At 44.6% G+C, this 17,270-nt stretch overlaps 1 protein-coding gene across 10 annotated transcripts in view; it reads right to left on the bottom strand.

Moving 5' to 3' along the window:
- fkbp6 (FKBP prolyl isomerase 6) overlaps window positions 1–17,270 on the bottom strand; it is an 87,976-nt gene that overhangs the window by 57,148 nt on the left and 13,558 nt on the right. For 9 of the 10 annotated variants that reach the window (XM_059973093.1, XM_059973089.1, XM_059973090.1 and 6 more), the window contains exons 2-4: window positions 11,122–11,225; window positions 10,167–10,284; window positions 6,180–6,269 (exon numbers count right to left, since the gene is read on the bottom strand). In XM_059973093.1, coding sequence (XP_059829076.1) covers window positions 6,180–6,269; window positions 10,167–10,284; window positions 11,122–11,225 — 312 coding nt within the window. The remainder of the gene's footprint in view (window positions 1–6,179; window positions 6,270–10,166; window positions 10,285–11,121; window positions 11,226–17,270) is intronic. The other variant, XM_059973097.1, reaches the window with a different exon arrangement.

The raw sequence follows: 17,270 nt of genomic DNA, 5'->3' as shown, positions 1-17,270 counted from the left end.
GGATTATCCACTCAAAGGCATTGGTGTTCCTATACCAGGCTGTAATGCAGCCAGTCAGCACTTTCCACCTCACATCTTTAGAAGTTTGCCAACGTTTTTTGGTGACATGCTGAATCTCCAGACTCCTGAGGAAGAAGAGGCTCTGTTGTGCTTTCTTTGCAATTATATTTATATGATGGGTTCAGGACAGGTCCTCTGAGATAGTGACATCCAGGAATTTAAAGTTACTGATCCTCTCCACCTCTAATGATTACTAGTTCAAGGACCTCTGGTTTCTTTCTCCTCAGTCTACAATCAGTTCCTTGGTCTTACTGATATTGAGTGAGAGGTTGTTGTTTTTACACCATTTAGCCAAATTTTCAGTCTCCTTCCTGTATGCTGATTCATCACCCCCTTTTGATTCAGCCCACAACAATGGTGTCATCAGCAAAATTCTATATGGAGTTGGAGCTCTACTTAGCTACACAGTCATAGGTGTAAAGTGAGTAGAGCAGGGGGCTAAGTACACATCCCTGTGCTGATCCTGGGCTGATGGAGATTGGCAAAAACACCTCCACAATCCAAAATGACTGGGGTGTAAAAGTGAGGAAATATAGGATCCAATCGGTTGAGGCCCTCGTCTTGGGAGTTCACTGATTAGTTTGGACGGGGTGATGGAATTAAATGCTGAGCTGTAATTGATCCTATGTATGCAAAGAGAACATCATATGCAAAGAGAGCATCTTTGCTGTCCAGATGTTCTAGGGTTGTGTGAAGAGCCAATGAGATGGCATCTGCTGTAGATGTTGCTTGGAGTGGATCCAAGTTGCCATTCAGATAGAAGCTGATGTGCTTCAACCCCAGCCTTTCAAAATACTTCATCACTGTGGATATATGCCACTGGGCGATAGTCATTTAGACAGGTTCCATGCTCTTCTTGGGCACTGGTATGATTGAAGCAGATGGGTATTGCCAGATTGAGAGGTTGAAGATATCCATGAATACACCAGCCAGCTGGTTGGCACAGGCCTTCAGTACTCGGCCAGGTGCACCATCCGGACTGGATGCTTTCCTTGGATTCACTCTCTTGAAGGCAGCCGCATGTCATTTTCAGATACTGTGACATTGGGAGACATGGAGGCATGTGATGGTTCCTCTCTGTTCTGGTGTCAAAGCAAACACAGAAGGCATCAAGCCCATCTGGAAGCGAAACTCTTCTGTCCTCTGTGTTGCAAGGTTTAACTCTGTAGGAGGTTATGACATTCAAGAAGAATGACCATTGTCCAGTAACACATACATCCACTGTGATGAAGTGCTTTGAGAAGTTGGTGATGAAATATATCAATTCCTGCCTGAGGAGCAACTTAGATCAGCTCTAATTTGCCTACTGTCACAACAGGTCAAGAGCAGACACCATTTCATTGGCTCTTCAGTCAACACAGGAACATCTGACAGTGAAAATGCATACTTCAAGATGCTCTTGACTGTAGCTCTGCATTGAACACTACTATCCCATGAAAACTATTCAACAGGACCCCAGACCCAAGTCTCAATACCTCCTTGTGCAACTAGAACCTTGATTTCTTCACTTGAAGATCTCAGTCAGTTCAGTTTGGCCACATACCTCCTCCACAATCATAGGTGCACCACAGGCTGTGTGCTTAGCCCCTGCTCAACTCATTTGATACTTATGACTGTAGGGTTAAGTAGAGCTCCAATGCCATATTTAAATTTGCTGATGGCAGCACTGACGTAGGCCAAATCAAAAGTGGTGACGAATCAGCAGAGAGAAGGGAGCTGGCTGAATGGCGCCACGAAAACAACCTCTCACTCAATGTCAGCAAAAGCAAAGAGCTGATTATTGACTACAGGATGAGAAACCAGAGGTCCATGAGCCAGTCCTCATTAGAGGATCAGAGGTGGAGTGGGTCAATAACTCAGCGTTACCATTTCAGAGGATCTGGCTGAGTCCAACACACGTGCCACTACAAAGCAGGCACAGCAGAGTCTCTACTTTCTTATAAGTTTGTGAAGGTTCAGCATGTCATTGTCATCTAAAACCCTGACAAGCTTCTGTAGATGTGCAGTGGAGAGGGTGCTGCTGGTTGCATCATGGTCTGTTTGAGAAACACCAGTGCCCCTGAATGGAAAAGCCTACAATAATACAGCCTGGCCCATCACAGATACAGCCTTTTCAACCACTGAACACATCTACAAAGCTTGTTGTCACAAAAAAGCAGCATCCATCATCAAGGTTTATTCCACCATCCAGGCCATGCTCTCTTCTCGCTGCTTCCATCGGGGTGGAAGCACAGGAACCTTGGGTCCCAGGCCACCAGGTTCAAGAACGGTTATTTGCCTTCAACCATCAGGCTATGGAACAAGAGTGCATAAATTCACTCACCCCAACGATGGCCTGATTTCTCACCCATGGACTCATTGTCAAGGACTCTACAACTGACGTTCTCAATAATTATTTATCATCTTGTTTCCATTTTCCTTTTTGCTTTGTACAATTTGTTGTATTTTGCACTTGGTTATTTGTCCAGTTTGTTCTGTGTTATTTTTCATTGATTTGATTGTGTTTGTTTATATTTACTGCAAATGCCCACATGAAAATGAAACTCGGGTGGTATCTGGTGACATACATGTACTTTGGTTCCTTAAGGTTGTCACAGACAAGGAGGTAATGGAGATAAGCTCCCACTACCTATTCAGTGCTCTCAAAGCCGTGTGTCTCAGTAGCCTTCAACAACAAAGTCCAGCTCCCAAATGTGACTTAGCTACGAACCCTGATGCAACCATTTCTATTGACAGGAGAAGGGGTAAAGGTCGGTCACTGGTTCCTTAAAACCAGATGCTTCAGGCAGATGGGGGTCTTCAGCTGTGGTTGGCAGCTCATGTAGGAGAAGGAAAAATCTGACCTGAAACCTCTGCTGCTATGCCCATTCATGGGAAAGGCTTCAGGAGTAAACTCCCAGGAAAAATCCAGAGCTGGAGCCTCTCAGACAATCCTACTTTGAGTTCAACGCTGTCTGGCAACTCCTGCAATGCTGCTGATGTCAAACTGTATCGGTCTCTGCCATTCCTTTGGATTCATCAGTAGCATGGAGAGGGAGACCCTGCTACGTGGGCACCAGCTTGCTCTCCATATCGGACTGTCCTGTCTTGCATATCACATAGACAGCTAGGACACAATATCAATGGAAGGACATTTCCACTATTGGAAAGATTAGAACTTCTTAAAAGAAAAGGGTTAACTATTTAGGATTAGCAAGTAGTAGCTTAATTCTAGGCTGTAAATCTTTGGATTTCTCCATTGTAGCAGGTTCTGGAAGCCTCCTACACATATTCACAATGGGGTGGGGGAGGAGGTTTGGGAACAACAGGAATTCAAAGAAACGAACAGTATAAAGAAACACACAAAATGCTGGAGGAATTCAGCAGGTCAGGCAGCATCTATGGAAAGAATAGAAAGTCGATGTTTCAGGCTGAGACCCCCCTTCTTCAGGACTGAGAAGGCAGTGGGAAAATGCCAGAACTAAAAGGTGGAGGGAGGGGAAGGGCACTTGTTGGAAGGTGACAGGTGAAGCTGGGATGTGAAAGGTCAAGGGCTGGAGAATGGGCCAAAGGAGAAAGGGAAGGAGGAGGGGACCCAGGGTAAGTAATAAGCAGGTAAGAAGAGGTAAAAGGTCAGAGTGGGGAATAGAGGAAGGGGGAGGGAAAATGTGTTTATCAAAAGGAGACATCGGTATTTATACTATCAGATTGGAGGTTAGCCAGACAAAATACAAGGTGGTGGGCCTCCACCCTGAGGGTGGCCTCATCTAGGCACAGGAGGTGGCTGTGGACCCACACATCGGAACTGGGATCAGAATTGGAATTATAAACCAGTTGAATGGTAGGACCAAGGGTTCAAATGACCCACTGTTACTTAAAAGCAGTTGACTTGCAGCAGAATTAAGATGAATCCACCTCACCCAGTATCAGCTGTTAAAGTCAATGTCAAGTTCATTATCATTTGCCTCAGTACATACATGCACAGATGCAAAGAAAATCCAACTTGCTGCATAATCACAAACACATTGTATCATACAAACAACATACACAAAAATAATAAATTACTTAATTGTCCAAAAAATCAGAACAAAAAAAGACATGTTATAACAGGTCCAATGCCTCAAATCTCAATTTCTGGCATTGCTGAATATAGTGGTGTATGGCTTCTACAGCTCCTTGCAAAGGACTTTATTGTCTTGTATGTTTAGTAATTTTTTGACCTCAGTGAGGGAAGTGCTACCAAGTAACTTCAGTTTACAGTGCTTCAATACACGGCTCCACGTCAGGCGCGGCACTCTAGGTTACCATCACAGGACAATGAAGCGGGCAATTTAGTGGCAAGTTGAAGGCAAAGACTGCATAGCCTTGCTTCACAGTGACTGTCAGAGAAGACAGTGCCTTCAGCGGTCCAGGTCAGTGTCGGAAGAGAGACACACACACACACACAGACACACAGACACACACGATAACATTTCCTTTCATTATTAAAGCACACTACCCTACATTTAGGCTACCAAGAAAACCTAACTGCCCAACTTGAAAAATATTGGGAATTGAGGATCTCAGAATGTTTTATTGATGACAAGAGCAGCTTTTTGTTCAAATACATGACAATCCAGGAGGTGAAGTACTTGGGTTTTATGCCTAGATGGCACTAGCGCACCACGGATAACCTGGAGCTGGGTGATCAGTGCTGTCTCAAAAATACCCTGATTTCTCAGCGCAGGTTTGCTGCAAATTCAAGGTCACTTTGAGAGGCTGGGGGTGAACAGAAGCACAGAGTTAAACTTCAGCGGCTTCATACAGCACCCAAGAGGATTTGTGCTCAGAATAACCCCTTAGTATGTTAAGATCCCATCTCAAATGGCCTGCAACTAGTACAAGAATAATACCTGGTCCCTTGCTTTGAAGTCTGTACAATTGCTACTTTGATTTTACGGTTAGAGAAAGCACACAGAAGTCCCCAACCAGCCTTCATAAAACCTTACTTCCATTGGCAGCAGACTAAGTGCAGGAACACAAAGATGGAGTCCACTTTGAAAGGAAACGTACAGTTGATGTTTCAGGTCAAGACCCTTGATCAGAACCAAAGGAGTCCAGATGAATGATTTCAATCTGAAATATCACCTTTTCATTTTCCTCCACAGATGCTGCCTGACCCGCTGAGTTCCTCCATACTTTTCTTGCTGCTCTTCATTTAAGCATCAGCAATCTCGTCTTCAGAAATATTCTGCTTACCGTCTAGTTTATATCAGTGAGACTCTAGTGATGGTGATCACTGCCAGAAGGAAGAGTTGATTGGTGTAGGGATTCTGCCACCTCAGCCTTTAATGCACATTACTCACAAGGCTGATGCCCACAGACCTCAGCAAACTTACTCCAACCTCTACCACCCATGTCACTAACCAACAGCATACAGCCACAACACCAAGTGGACACAGATCGATCTGAGACGGCCACACCACCAAGCGGACACAGATCGATCTGAGACAGACACAAGTGGGCACAGGTCGATCTGAGACGGACACAAGCGGGCACAGGTCGATCTGAGACGGACACAAGCGGACACAGGTCGATCTGAGACGGCCACAAGCGGACACAGGTCGATCTGAGACGGCCACAAGCGGACACAGGTCGATCTGAGACGGCCACAAGCGGACACAGGTCGATCTGAGACGGCCACAAGCGGACACAGGTCCATCTGAGACGGCCAGCAGAGAAACAGCACCTGCTTTGTGCCCAGCAGTAACACATGAAAGATCCCAGATTTCAAGTTGCTGAATGGAATTGGATTGGCTTCAATCCACAAGACAGAAATCAGTTCACAGAACCACTCGCTTCCAGTTTTTGCCTTTTCACCAAGAGCAACAACAAGAGCAAAATTGGGTAATTCACAATGACAATGTCCTCAGTAATCTACTGTGCGCACCATTTTCTCACTTTAATCACCCCTTTTCACTTGTCATGTAGAAACTGGAGTACTGTTGTTTGCTGGGCAGCAAGATGAGAACATGCAGCAGTATCATACCCCCAGTTCAGGCAAGTTACAAATGGCAGCAGCGCAGCACTGCAATGCCAGTTTGTGATGGGCCACTCTCGATGGCATCAGCAAGGGTCCCCACACCACAGACAATACGTACCTTGACCAATCTTCATGAACCTCGGTGTATTCCTCTGCATGTTGGAATCGAAGGGCCTGTCTGTGTATTCACTGTAGGCACTGTAATGAACTGCAAGAAAGGTGAATGGAGAAAAAAACAAAGCTGAGATGCAAGCTCAGCCGAGGAAGGTGACAAGCAGATTCAAAGGGTTCAGACCAGGGGTCGGCAACGTTTACCACTAAAAGAGCCAATATGGACCCATTTCCCACAGAAAAGAAAACACTGGGAGCCACAAAACGAAATAACACTGCATACAACGGGTTTTTTTTGCCTTTATGCTATGTATAAACAAACTATAATGTGTTGCATTTTTGAAATTGATGAACTCCTGCAGAGAAAACGAAATTACATTTCTGCATGCAACAAAAACATTTTGAACTCCGAAAAAAAGACGTTGGGTTGAAGGTTACTACATAGGTAGCCTACCTTGGATCGAAGAATTAAAAGAAAGCGCGCACTGGCGGGTGTCAGGCATTGGCAGTTGTGATGTATATTAATAGCGATAAAAAACACGTTGTAGCGATGTAGCGCTACACGCAGCGCTAAAATAAAGACTGCAGTCAAAGGTAACTTTATTCGAACAGCCTTGCTTTAAAGCCTCCCTCAACCCGTCCCCATGGGCGCGGATGCTCCAAAAGACACGTACTCACAAACCCCCGTAGGCTATCTCCCTTAGTCGGAACGGTGGCTAATTGTTCGGATGTGCCAGGAAACGGTGTCTCCGCAAAGTACAAGATCACCATAATCTTCAAATTTCGAATTACATTTCAAAAGCTAACAAACCACGGGGAGCCGCATCACAGAGATCAAAGAGCCGCATGTGGCTCTGGAGCCACAGGTTGCCGACGTCTGGTTCAGACGATTCAGCCACTGTGGCCATTACAACCACAGGCAATGCTGCTGAGCCCTTCACCCAAACAAGTACAGAACACTGTGATTCAGGGCAGAAGCTCTGCCAGAAACAGTCAGGGGAGGCAGGGGGCTGTGAACGTCAGCCAGTTCAGCACTTTGCAAAAGCAAGCTGGGTGTTTTGTCTGCTTGCTTCTCCCCCTTTACTAGCTAAATCTAACATAAACAAGATCGGTCAATGATTGTGTTAAACGTTGTCTTGAGTGGGTTAAACTGAACCCCCTTCGTTACCAATCCTCACACTGTAGACACGGGTGGGCATTGGGGTAAGAATTTAATTAACACAACCTATGCCACTTGATATGCCCACAATTTACCATCTCTACTCAAGTGGAAAAGTGTGTATGCAACTGGAGGAGATAGCAGAGGTACTTAATGAATATTTTGCTTCAGTATTCACTAAGGAAAAGGATCTTGGCAATTGTAGGGATGACTTACAATGGACTAAAAAGCTTGAACATGTGGATATTAAGGAAGAGGATCTTTTGGAACTTTTGGAAAGCATCAAGTTGGATAAGTCACCGGGACCAGATGAGATGTACCCCAGGTTACTATGGGAGATTGCTGAGCCTCTGGCGATGATCATCAATGGGGACGGCAGAGGTTCTGGAGGATTGGAGGGTTGCGGATGTGGTTCCCTTATTCAACAAAGGGAGTAGAGATAACCCAGGAAATTATAGACCAGTGAGTCTTACTTCAGTGGTTGGTAAGTTAATGGAGAAGGTCCTGAGAGGCAGGATTTTTGAACATTTGGAGAGGCATAATATCATTAGGGATAGTCCGCATGGCTTTGTAAAAGGCAAGTCGTGCCTTAAGAGCCTGATCGAATTTTTTGAGGATGTGACTAAACACATTGATACACAAGTAGATGTAGTGTATATGGATTTCAGCAAGGCATTTGATAAAGTACCCCATGCAAGGCTTATTGATTAAGTAAGGAGGCATGGGATCAAAGGGGACATTGCTTTGTGGATCCAGAACTGGCTTGCCCACAGATGGCAAAAAGTGGTTGTAGACGGGTTATATTCTGCATGGAAGCCGGTGACCAGTGTTGTGCCTCAGGGATCTGTTCTGGGACCCCTATTCTTCGTGATTTTTATAATGACCTGCATGAGGAAGTGGGGAGATGGGTTAGTAAATTTACTGATGACACAAAGGTTGGGGGTGTTGTGAATAGTGTGGAGAGCTGTCAGAGATTATAGTGGGACATTGATAGGATGCAAAACTGGGCTGAGAAGTGGCAGATGGAATTCAGCCCAGATGAGTGTGAGGTGGTTCATTTTGGTTGGTCAAATATGATGGCAGAATATAGTATTAATGGTAAGACTCTCGGCAGTGTAGAGGATCAGAGGGATCTTGGGGTCCAAGTCCATACGACACTCAAAGCTGTTGCACAAGTTATTTCTGTGGTTAAGAAGTCGTACGGTGTATTAGCTTTCATCAATTGTGGAATTGAGTTTAGGAGCCAAGGGGTAATGTTGCAGCTATATAGGGCCCTGGTCAGACCCCACTTGGAGTACTGTGCTCAGTTCTGGTCGCCTCACTATAGGAAGGATGTGGAAACCATAGAAAGGGTGCAGAAGAGATTTACAGGGACGTTGCCTGGATTGGGGAGCATGCCTTATGAGAATAGATTGAGTGAACTCGGCCTTTTATCCTTGGAGAAACGGAGGATGAGAGGTGACCTGATAGAGGTGTACAAGATGATGAGAGATATTGATTGTGTGGATAGTCAGAGGCTTTTTCCCCAGAGCTGAAGTGGCTAGCACAAGAGGGCACGGTGTTAAGGTGTTTGGAAGTAGGTACAGAGGAGATGTCAGGGGTAAGTTTTTTTTAAAAAACGCAGGGTGGTAAGTTCATGGAAAGGGCTGCTGGTGATGGTGGTGGAGGCCAATACGATAGGATCTTTTAAGAGACTCCTCGACAGGTACATGGACCTTAGAAAAATAGAGGGCCATGGGTAACCCTAAGTAATTTCTAAGGTAAGGACACATTTGGCACAGCTTTGTGGGCCAAAGGGCCTGTATTGTGCTGTAGGTTTTCTATGTTTGTATGAGTACAGAGTTCTTGCTCCATTACGGGAACTGCTGGCTCAAGCAGCCTGACTGCCATCCAGACATTTACTAAGTCCAAGCCAAAACTAGAGACCCTTTCCTCAGCCGTCCAGTCATTTACTGAGACCAGGCTGAAACCAGAGACCCTTTCCTCAGCCGTCCAGTAATTTACTGAGACCAGGCCGAAACCAGAGACCCTTTCCTCAACTGTCCAGTCATTTACTGGGACCAGGCTGAAACCAGAGACCCTTTCCTCAACTGTCCAGTCATTTACTGAGACCAGGCCGAAACCAGAGACCCTTTCCTCAGCCATCCAGTCATTTACTGGGACCAGGCCGAAACCAGAGACCCTTTCCTCAACCGTCCAGTCATTTACTGAGACCAGGCCGAAACCAGAGACCCTTTCCTCAACCGTCCAGTCATTTACTGAGACCAGGCCGAAACCAGAGACCCTTTCCTCAACTGTCCAGTCATTTACTGGGACCAGGCCGAAACCAGAGACCCTTTCCTCAGCTGTCCAGTCATTTACTGAGACCAGGCCGAAACCAGAGACCCTTTCCTCAGCTGTCCAGTCATTTACTGGGACCAGGCCGAAACCAGAGACCCTTTCCTCAGCTGTCCAGTCATTTACTGAGACCAGGCCGAAACCAGAGACCCTTTCCTCAGCTGTCCAGTCATTTACTGGGACCAGGCCGAAACCAGAGACCCTTTCCTCAGCTGTCCAGTCATTTACTGGGACCAGGCCGAAACCAGAGACCCTTTCCTCAGCTGTCCAGTCATTTACTGAGACCAGGCCGAAACCAGAGACCCTTTCCTCAGTTGTGTCACCTTATGATTGAATGATCCACAGCTGGGGAAAGGGGAACTATAACTAAAGGCAAATGGGAAGCTCCTCATTTCCAAGCAGTGCCTCTCAGTTCACTGAGCCCATCCAGAGTAAGGCACAACATAATCGCCCCAGTCTTGAAATGCAGAGTTCAGGAAACCCAGTGACTGACCCTACCAGAGACCGATGCGGTAGATGGAATTACACTGCCTGAGCCAGGCCGCAGAACTTCTTTCAACACACCACCATCACCAGCCACATCCTGCATTCTCAGGGACATGTAGTGGAAGGGACTCTGGAAACAAAATTAATGGAACATCACTTGTACATAATCACGGTACTAGTCAGACCAAAGATACATATCTATTCTCCCATATCACTCCACCCTCAGGCAATCTGCACCATTTCAGAAGGGGAAGGTTCGTGCTGCCGTGCTGTCCACACTTGACCTGGTACACGCACAAACTTGCTTGTCTACCCCTGAAAAACATCAGGGCCCAGTCCAAGACAAAACTGCTTCCACCAAACAATGCCTGACCACAGGCTTCTGGATAGTTCAGGATCCCAACTCTACTTCCTTTTCTAGTGAATGGAGGAGAGTTCAGGGGACATGTCAAAGCGTTGTTTTTAAACAGAATGGTAGGTGCTTGGAATGCACTGTGAGGGTGGGGGTCAAGGCTGATACTTTAGGAATATTTAAGAGAGATGTAGATGGGCACATGGGTGAAGGAAAACTGGAGGGCTATGGGCCATGTAGGATAGGTTAAATTGGTGGTAGAGTAGGTTAAAAGATCAGCTGAAGGACCCACACTGAGCTGTACTGTTCAATGCTCTGTGAAATGTATCCCCTTAGTTTGGAGCCCCAGAGCCGAGACTGGGAATGGACCAGCTCCACTCCATCCCACTACCGAGGGGAAACTGAGAAACAATGATTTCCTGTTATCTTCCTGCTTCGTGAGGAGAGGAACCAAGTCACTGTTCTGAGATCGACATTTACACACTGCAGCAGGACACTGGCAGACCCAGAGTGATTCTCTCGGACATCTAGCAAACTGCTCCTGCCTTTACTTCATTGATTGGCCAATCTGACCTCTTGAAAGAAAGTCATGAAAATAATATCCTGAAGAATTACCTGTTGGTCTTCAGATGCTCTGTTGGTTCTAACAGCCCAGTCAGGTTTTGTTTCAGCCATAGTGAGGGTATACAATGGAAGTTGTTCAACGAATGGATGGAAATCTGCAGTTATACAGATCAGAATTAAAACATTAATTGCAAACATTTTACATGATCTAAATTCACTTCTACTTGGCTCAGTCCTCATGGTACTGCAAAAATGGTACTCAACTGGCGTCACTCCAGAGGTATCACGAACTCCGGCTCATAGGTGGGAGCTAAAACAAGTTTCAGTGTTCTAAGTTATTAGACACCTTCACTCATTATTTACTATACGATAATAAGTGAGTGCTGAAGGAACACAAAGCTGTCAGTAAAACAAGCCAGTTCAACATTCATCGATTAATCCAAACCCATTTCTTTCTGATCACATCCCTCAGGTCCTCCACTGTATAGAGACAACCAAACATCTCAGTTCAACAATTATGACAGTCTTCCAGGTAATTCTTTCCACAACTTGGTTACCTTTGTACTTAAATCTTATTTCTCACTTTTAATTTCGACCTTGTATTCAAACCTTCCATCAGGGCAAAACGGTGACTCCTTTGACTATCCCAAATGCAATCAGGACACTCCAGACTTGTGGCAACAGCAACTGGCGTGCTTCAGCCATCCTTCATATGAATTAGTTGAAATTGTTTAATTTCATGCTTTAGAAAACCTCCCCTTTAACTTCATTCAACATTTTCCCAGTTTGTTTCAATTAATATTTGACACAAAACTAACTAAAAGACTCTTGTGTACATCACCGCCCCTTTTTCCAGCTAAACTGTAGGTATGTGATGTCGATTCCTTGGTATTCCATAAAATACTGGAGTCTCTGATCCATGAAATATTTTATGATAGAGAAACATGAACACACAAACATTGGCAATTTGTTATTGCAGGTTTGCTTTACTGATTGGTTGAAATATAATAAAAACAAGCTATGTCCTTTTAAAATCAAATTCCCATCTCCACTAACAAAAACTCAGTATCTCAAAGTCTGGTAATATTACTCCTCTCTTAATCCCCAATACCATTTTAACCTGCGATTGTTTTCCATTTACAAATTCCAATCTCAGTCTTGCTCCAACACATCCACATGTAAACCACTGGAAATGTTAATATACCACAGTATTCAAAATGGATTTCAATATCAAAATCCAATCTGGCCCAAGGTCTGTTGACATAGATTCCTTTATTACTGTTGCTTAATGGCGACCTTTCAATGTTTTACTTTAGGGTATTTTTATAGTGGTAATCTTCATCTAAAAGCCAAGTTACAAAGCGCTTTCTGACCTGTCAGGTAATGACACTGGATGTGTTCTTCATGTGATTGCTTTTTATACATTAAACATTCATTGGAAAGTAAATGAATATGCAAGGTTATTGGCCAAAACCCTTCTCAAGGGCACACAGGGAGCTTTCAAGAGACAATGTCAGTAACCCCAGAAGCAATCGATCACTCTGTTCTTTGGACAAAACCTTTCATGTACTGTAGCTGATCTACCAAACTCTGCCTTCCAGCACACAGCTCCCAAAACCTAATCCAAACTACATGAAACTCCTGGTACATTCAATTTCAGCCCTCCTCTGAGCTTCTCTTCCTCTGCTGTGGACATCATCGAATTGTAACGCAATGCTCTGCTCCCGTTATCTAATGAAAGCAACTTCGTTATGAGGCAAAGCTGCCCAGTGACCAAAGCAAGGGCTGAATGCAGTTCTGTTAACTGCAGCAACGGCCTTGATGAGGAGCAGCGAGTGGAACTGAAAGTTGTGTGAACCTCAGTAAAATTTTTACTTCTGACTTTGAAGTGTTGAAGATGGTTGGGCCAGGGACTTTGCCCTGAGGGATTCCTGCAGCAATGTCCTGGAGTTGCGATAATTGGTCAACAACCAGACTGAGTAATCACTTTTCTCGATGTCAACTTCCATTTGGCAGTGCTTATCGATGCCACACTCAGTCAAATGGTGGTTTCATTTCTGTGTCACCACTGCTTTCACTGGACAACGTACAAACATGAGCTGTGGGACTTGATCTGTATGAACAGTAAGCAAAGCAGGCTTTTCACTGTATGTGACAATAATAAACCACCACCAACCAGCCAGCGTACTTTCAGCCTGGTGAAATACCTGGACAATATTACGAGTGGGATGGAACACTGGCACCAGGAAGTAACTAGAGCAACATATCCCTGGCATTCAATGGTACTGCCAACACCAAGTGCCCCACCATCAACACTACTGATTAGAAGCTCAACTAGACAAGCCACATAAATGCCACGGCTGCAAAAAGGGACTCGCCTGAAAACCCTTCCAACATCTGCCAGGGCACGAGTCAGGAGCATCACAGAATGAGTGGATGAGTGCAACTCTAGCAACACCTGGGCAGGCCAACACCACACATAACCAAACAGTCCACTCGACTGGCACCCAGTCAACTACCCCAAATATTCATTCCCTCCACCACTGGCAGACAACAGAATAAACATTACAGTCACTGTCCCAGACCACCGGCCATACCAGTCACACCGGCCCAGACCACTGGCCACTCTGGCCCAGGCTGCCCGCCACACCGACCCAGACCAATATCTATCACTGAGGGAATGATGTGCAGCAGATGCAATGGAACACAATAACCACAACCTACTGGGTTCTTCCCCAAGTAGCCCACCACAGCCACGGAAATGTATTGTTATCCCTTCATTGTCACTGGGTCTATTCCTTCTCCAAAAGTACCTCCAACACAAGACTGCAGCTTTTCATCACCTTTTCAACGGCAATTGGTGATAGACAATGAATGCCAACAACATCCGGAACCTAAAAATAAAACTAAAATCTCAATTTTGACAATAACTGGCAACGTTCTTAAAAATGAGGAAGAGTATAGCTGGAGAATGAGAAACTGTTGATCTGTTTAAAAGGGAAGCAGCTGCTTCTGTATCGTATTAGTTTGCTATTCAACCTCTGGACATTTAAAGAGAGACATGGAGAGCCATTCATGGTTCATCTGTGTCAGTCAACTGAGTCATGAGAGTGTGGAACGAGCTGCCAGTGTGAGTGGTACATGCAAGCTCGATTCAACGTTTTAGAGAAGTTTGGAGAGGTACGTGGATGGTAGGGGTGTGGTGGGCTATGGTCCCGTTGCAGGTCGATGGGAGTAGCTGTTTAAATGATTCAGCACAGACTAGATGGGCCGTAGGATCTGTTTCTGTGCTGTATTGTTCTATGACTCTATGATCTACACCCTGCCAACAGCTGAAGACAACTCTTCCATAGCTCCTAGCAAAGCACATCAGACCGGTTGTCTACAGCAGAAAATCAATGAGGACAATGAACTAAATACCAACCAAACTGAAATATCAATGCAGCAGCTCGGTGCTCTCACTGTCATTCTCCATGGCAATCTACTTCCACCCAGAAACGGTTCCAGACTGAAACAGTCAATACTCAGTGTCATTGTTCACCGGTAATCCACCATCTCCATGTTCAAGTGCTCGGCCTTATCGATCACTTTTTAATGACAAGGTCACAGCCGAGGTTTCTGAAAGTATTAATAGCCTGCTCCCAAAAGGGTATGTCAGGTAAAGGAGGTCGCAGAGCAATCAATTTCCTGCTGGACGTTTGATCAATAGGGCATCCAGACAGTGCCACACAGGGGAGTTTTTCACCATTATTCTCTCCTGCTTTACATCTCTAAGGGTAGCAATCACCTTTTGTTGAACAACAAAAAAACAACAAAGGCTTTCAGTCTCCATCTACGATGCCATGTTTTGATTAAAAGGTTACAGTGCACTGTGTTAGTGCTTTACGGAAGGTATAAAAACAATCAGCTTTGTAGACTTTCTCTGGTGTTCAGCAGCGACATCTTCACAAACTCATCAACGAATTTCTCTGCAACACACACAAAATGCTGGAGGATTTGCACAGGTCAGGCAGCGTCCATGGAGATGAACAAACAGTCAATGTTTCAGGTTGAGACTTTCTTCAGGGCTGGAAAGGGAGAGGTGAAGACACCTGAATAAAAAGTTAGGGGTGGGGGGGGGGGGGGAAGAGGAGAAAAAGGATAGCTAGATGGGTGGTAGGTGAAGGCAGGTAAAAGCTGCTGAGGAAAGAATTGATATGAGTGGACTATAAGAGGAAAGGAAAGAGGAGGGGCAGCAGGGGGAGGTGACAGGCCAGAGTGGGGCATAGAAGAAGGGAGGATGGAAAGAAAAATTAATTTACCTGTTGTCTCATGATCTGCGAACACTTTTTCTTCAAAATTTAATGCTGTGCCTTTTCTTAAATTTCCACAATCGGCCTGATAAATATTTACACTTACCTTCCATTTTCAGTTCATCATGGTAGATCTGTGCTAGTTTCATAAACAACATACCGTTAAGTGGAATGTGTTCACTCTGACGCTGACATATACACTATAGGATCTTCATTTTTCCCTTTATACAGTGTTTCTCTATTTGTCATTAACTTCAGTTCATTACACGTGTGAGGTCACTGCTCAGACCTGTCTGTGATACAGAGACCTGGGCATTACCTGGGGACCTTCCCAACGCCTTGTTGAATTTTCCATTTGTGATGTCAGGTCAGTGCTTAAAAAGAAACTGGATTTTGGAGGTTTTCAGATTTTGGGATTTTGGATAAAGAGACTTGAGCTGTACTGGAATGCATAAAATGCCACAATAATATCACAAGGTCTCAATTATTTAATTGGTTAGAGATGACAACCACAATAACAGATCAAGAGCCTCCACAAAAGGCTGTGGATGAGGAGTCAATTAAAGCCTTCACACCCACACTGGGATTTTGATATTGAGCTGAGTGTAATGCCTGTGGGATCTTTTACTGATCAGTGAGACAAGTAATACTGATAGAGCTACAGAGGAAAGATTTCTTACTAAAAATAGTCACCACCTACTAACAGCAATGTCTGTTATTTCAAAATATAACAAATCATACACATGGTACACAACTTTAAAAATTAAAACACAATTGCAACCATTTTTCATACACTATGAAGTGATATTTACATACAAACACAACTTTCAACTATGAATTTAAATGATCAGTTTTTTTTAAACCTCTGAGATCCCAACTAAAACGTTTTTGTTCTCCCTTTAGTGTCCAAGCAGATGCCCTTAATTCTGATAGATTACCTCCTCCAACAGGCTGTTTATCACCTCACCTGCCCATCACAGGTAAGGCCACCAATCACATCTAGAAGGCGCACTGCCACAAGAAAGCACCAAGGGCCCCTACCATCCAGGCCATATGCTCTTCTGGCTGTTGTCATCAGGAAGGAGGTTCAGGAGCCTTAAGTTTCACACTTCAACCATCAGGCTCCTGAATCAGAGGGGATAACTTCACTCACCTCAACACTGAACTGATACCACAACCTTTGGACTCACTTTCAAGGACTCTGCAACTCATGTTCTCAATATTATTTGTTTTATTTTATTTTTCCTTTTGTATTTGCATAATTCATTGTCATTTGCACATTGGTTGTTCATCCGTCTTTGCTTGGGTGTGGATTTTCATTGATTCTATTGGCATTTCTTTGTATTTACTGTGAATGCCTTCAAAAAAATGAATCTCAGGGTTGTCTAGATAATAAATTTACCCTGAACTTAGCTTTCAGCTGCCTTCTGACCCAAGCCCTGGCCAGGAGTGGCTGCATCACAGAACCAATCCCATTACACAACCTGCACATCACCTGCTGGATTACCAACTCTTTGATATGATAGGCATGGATCAACAAAGATTTTGACATCTACAATCCAAGGACTTCTGCAATCTTCTCACAATGCCACCTTGACAGTCCTCCATGGCTTAGTGGTCAGAGGCCATTGCTCCATCACCTTGTAACCTGTACCAGCTTCAGCTCTTCTTTTCCTTCACTGGTTCTTCCCCCTCCTTCCAAGCTAGACTGCAGCAATGTCAGGCACGTTCATAACCCAGGAATAGTCAATTGTGCAGTGGGGAGTTGGTCCCATCTATAAAGAATGGCAGTTAATAATTCAGGGATAACTTGGACCCTTTATCCTATGACTTACACTTCCATGTCTCCTTCAAAGGATAGAATGTACTGCCTCCCCTTCACTCCTACAATGATATGGGGATACTACG

Source organism: Hypanus sabinus, chromosome 6, assembly GCF_030144855.1.
Source record: "Hypanus sabinus isolate sHypSab1 chromosome 6, sHypSab1.hap1, whole genome shotgun sequence".
NCBI classification, from domain to species: domain Eukaryota; kingdom Metazoa; phylum Chordata; class Chondrichthyes; order Myliobatiformes; family Dasyatidae; genus Hypanus; species Hypanus sabinus.
Note: the sequence above shows the minus strand (reverse complement) of the source record. Positions and strands in the feature narration are given on the sequence as shown.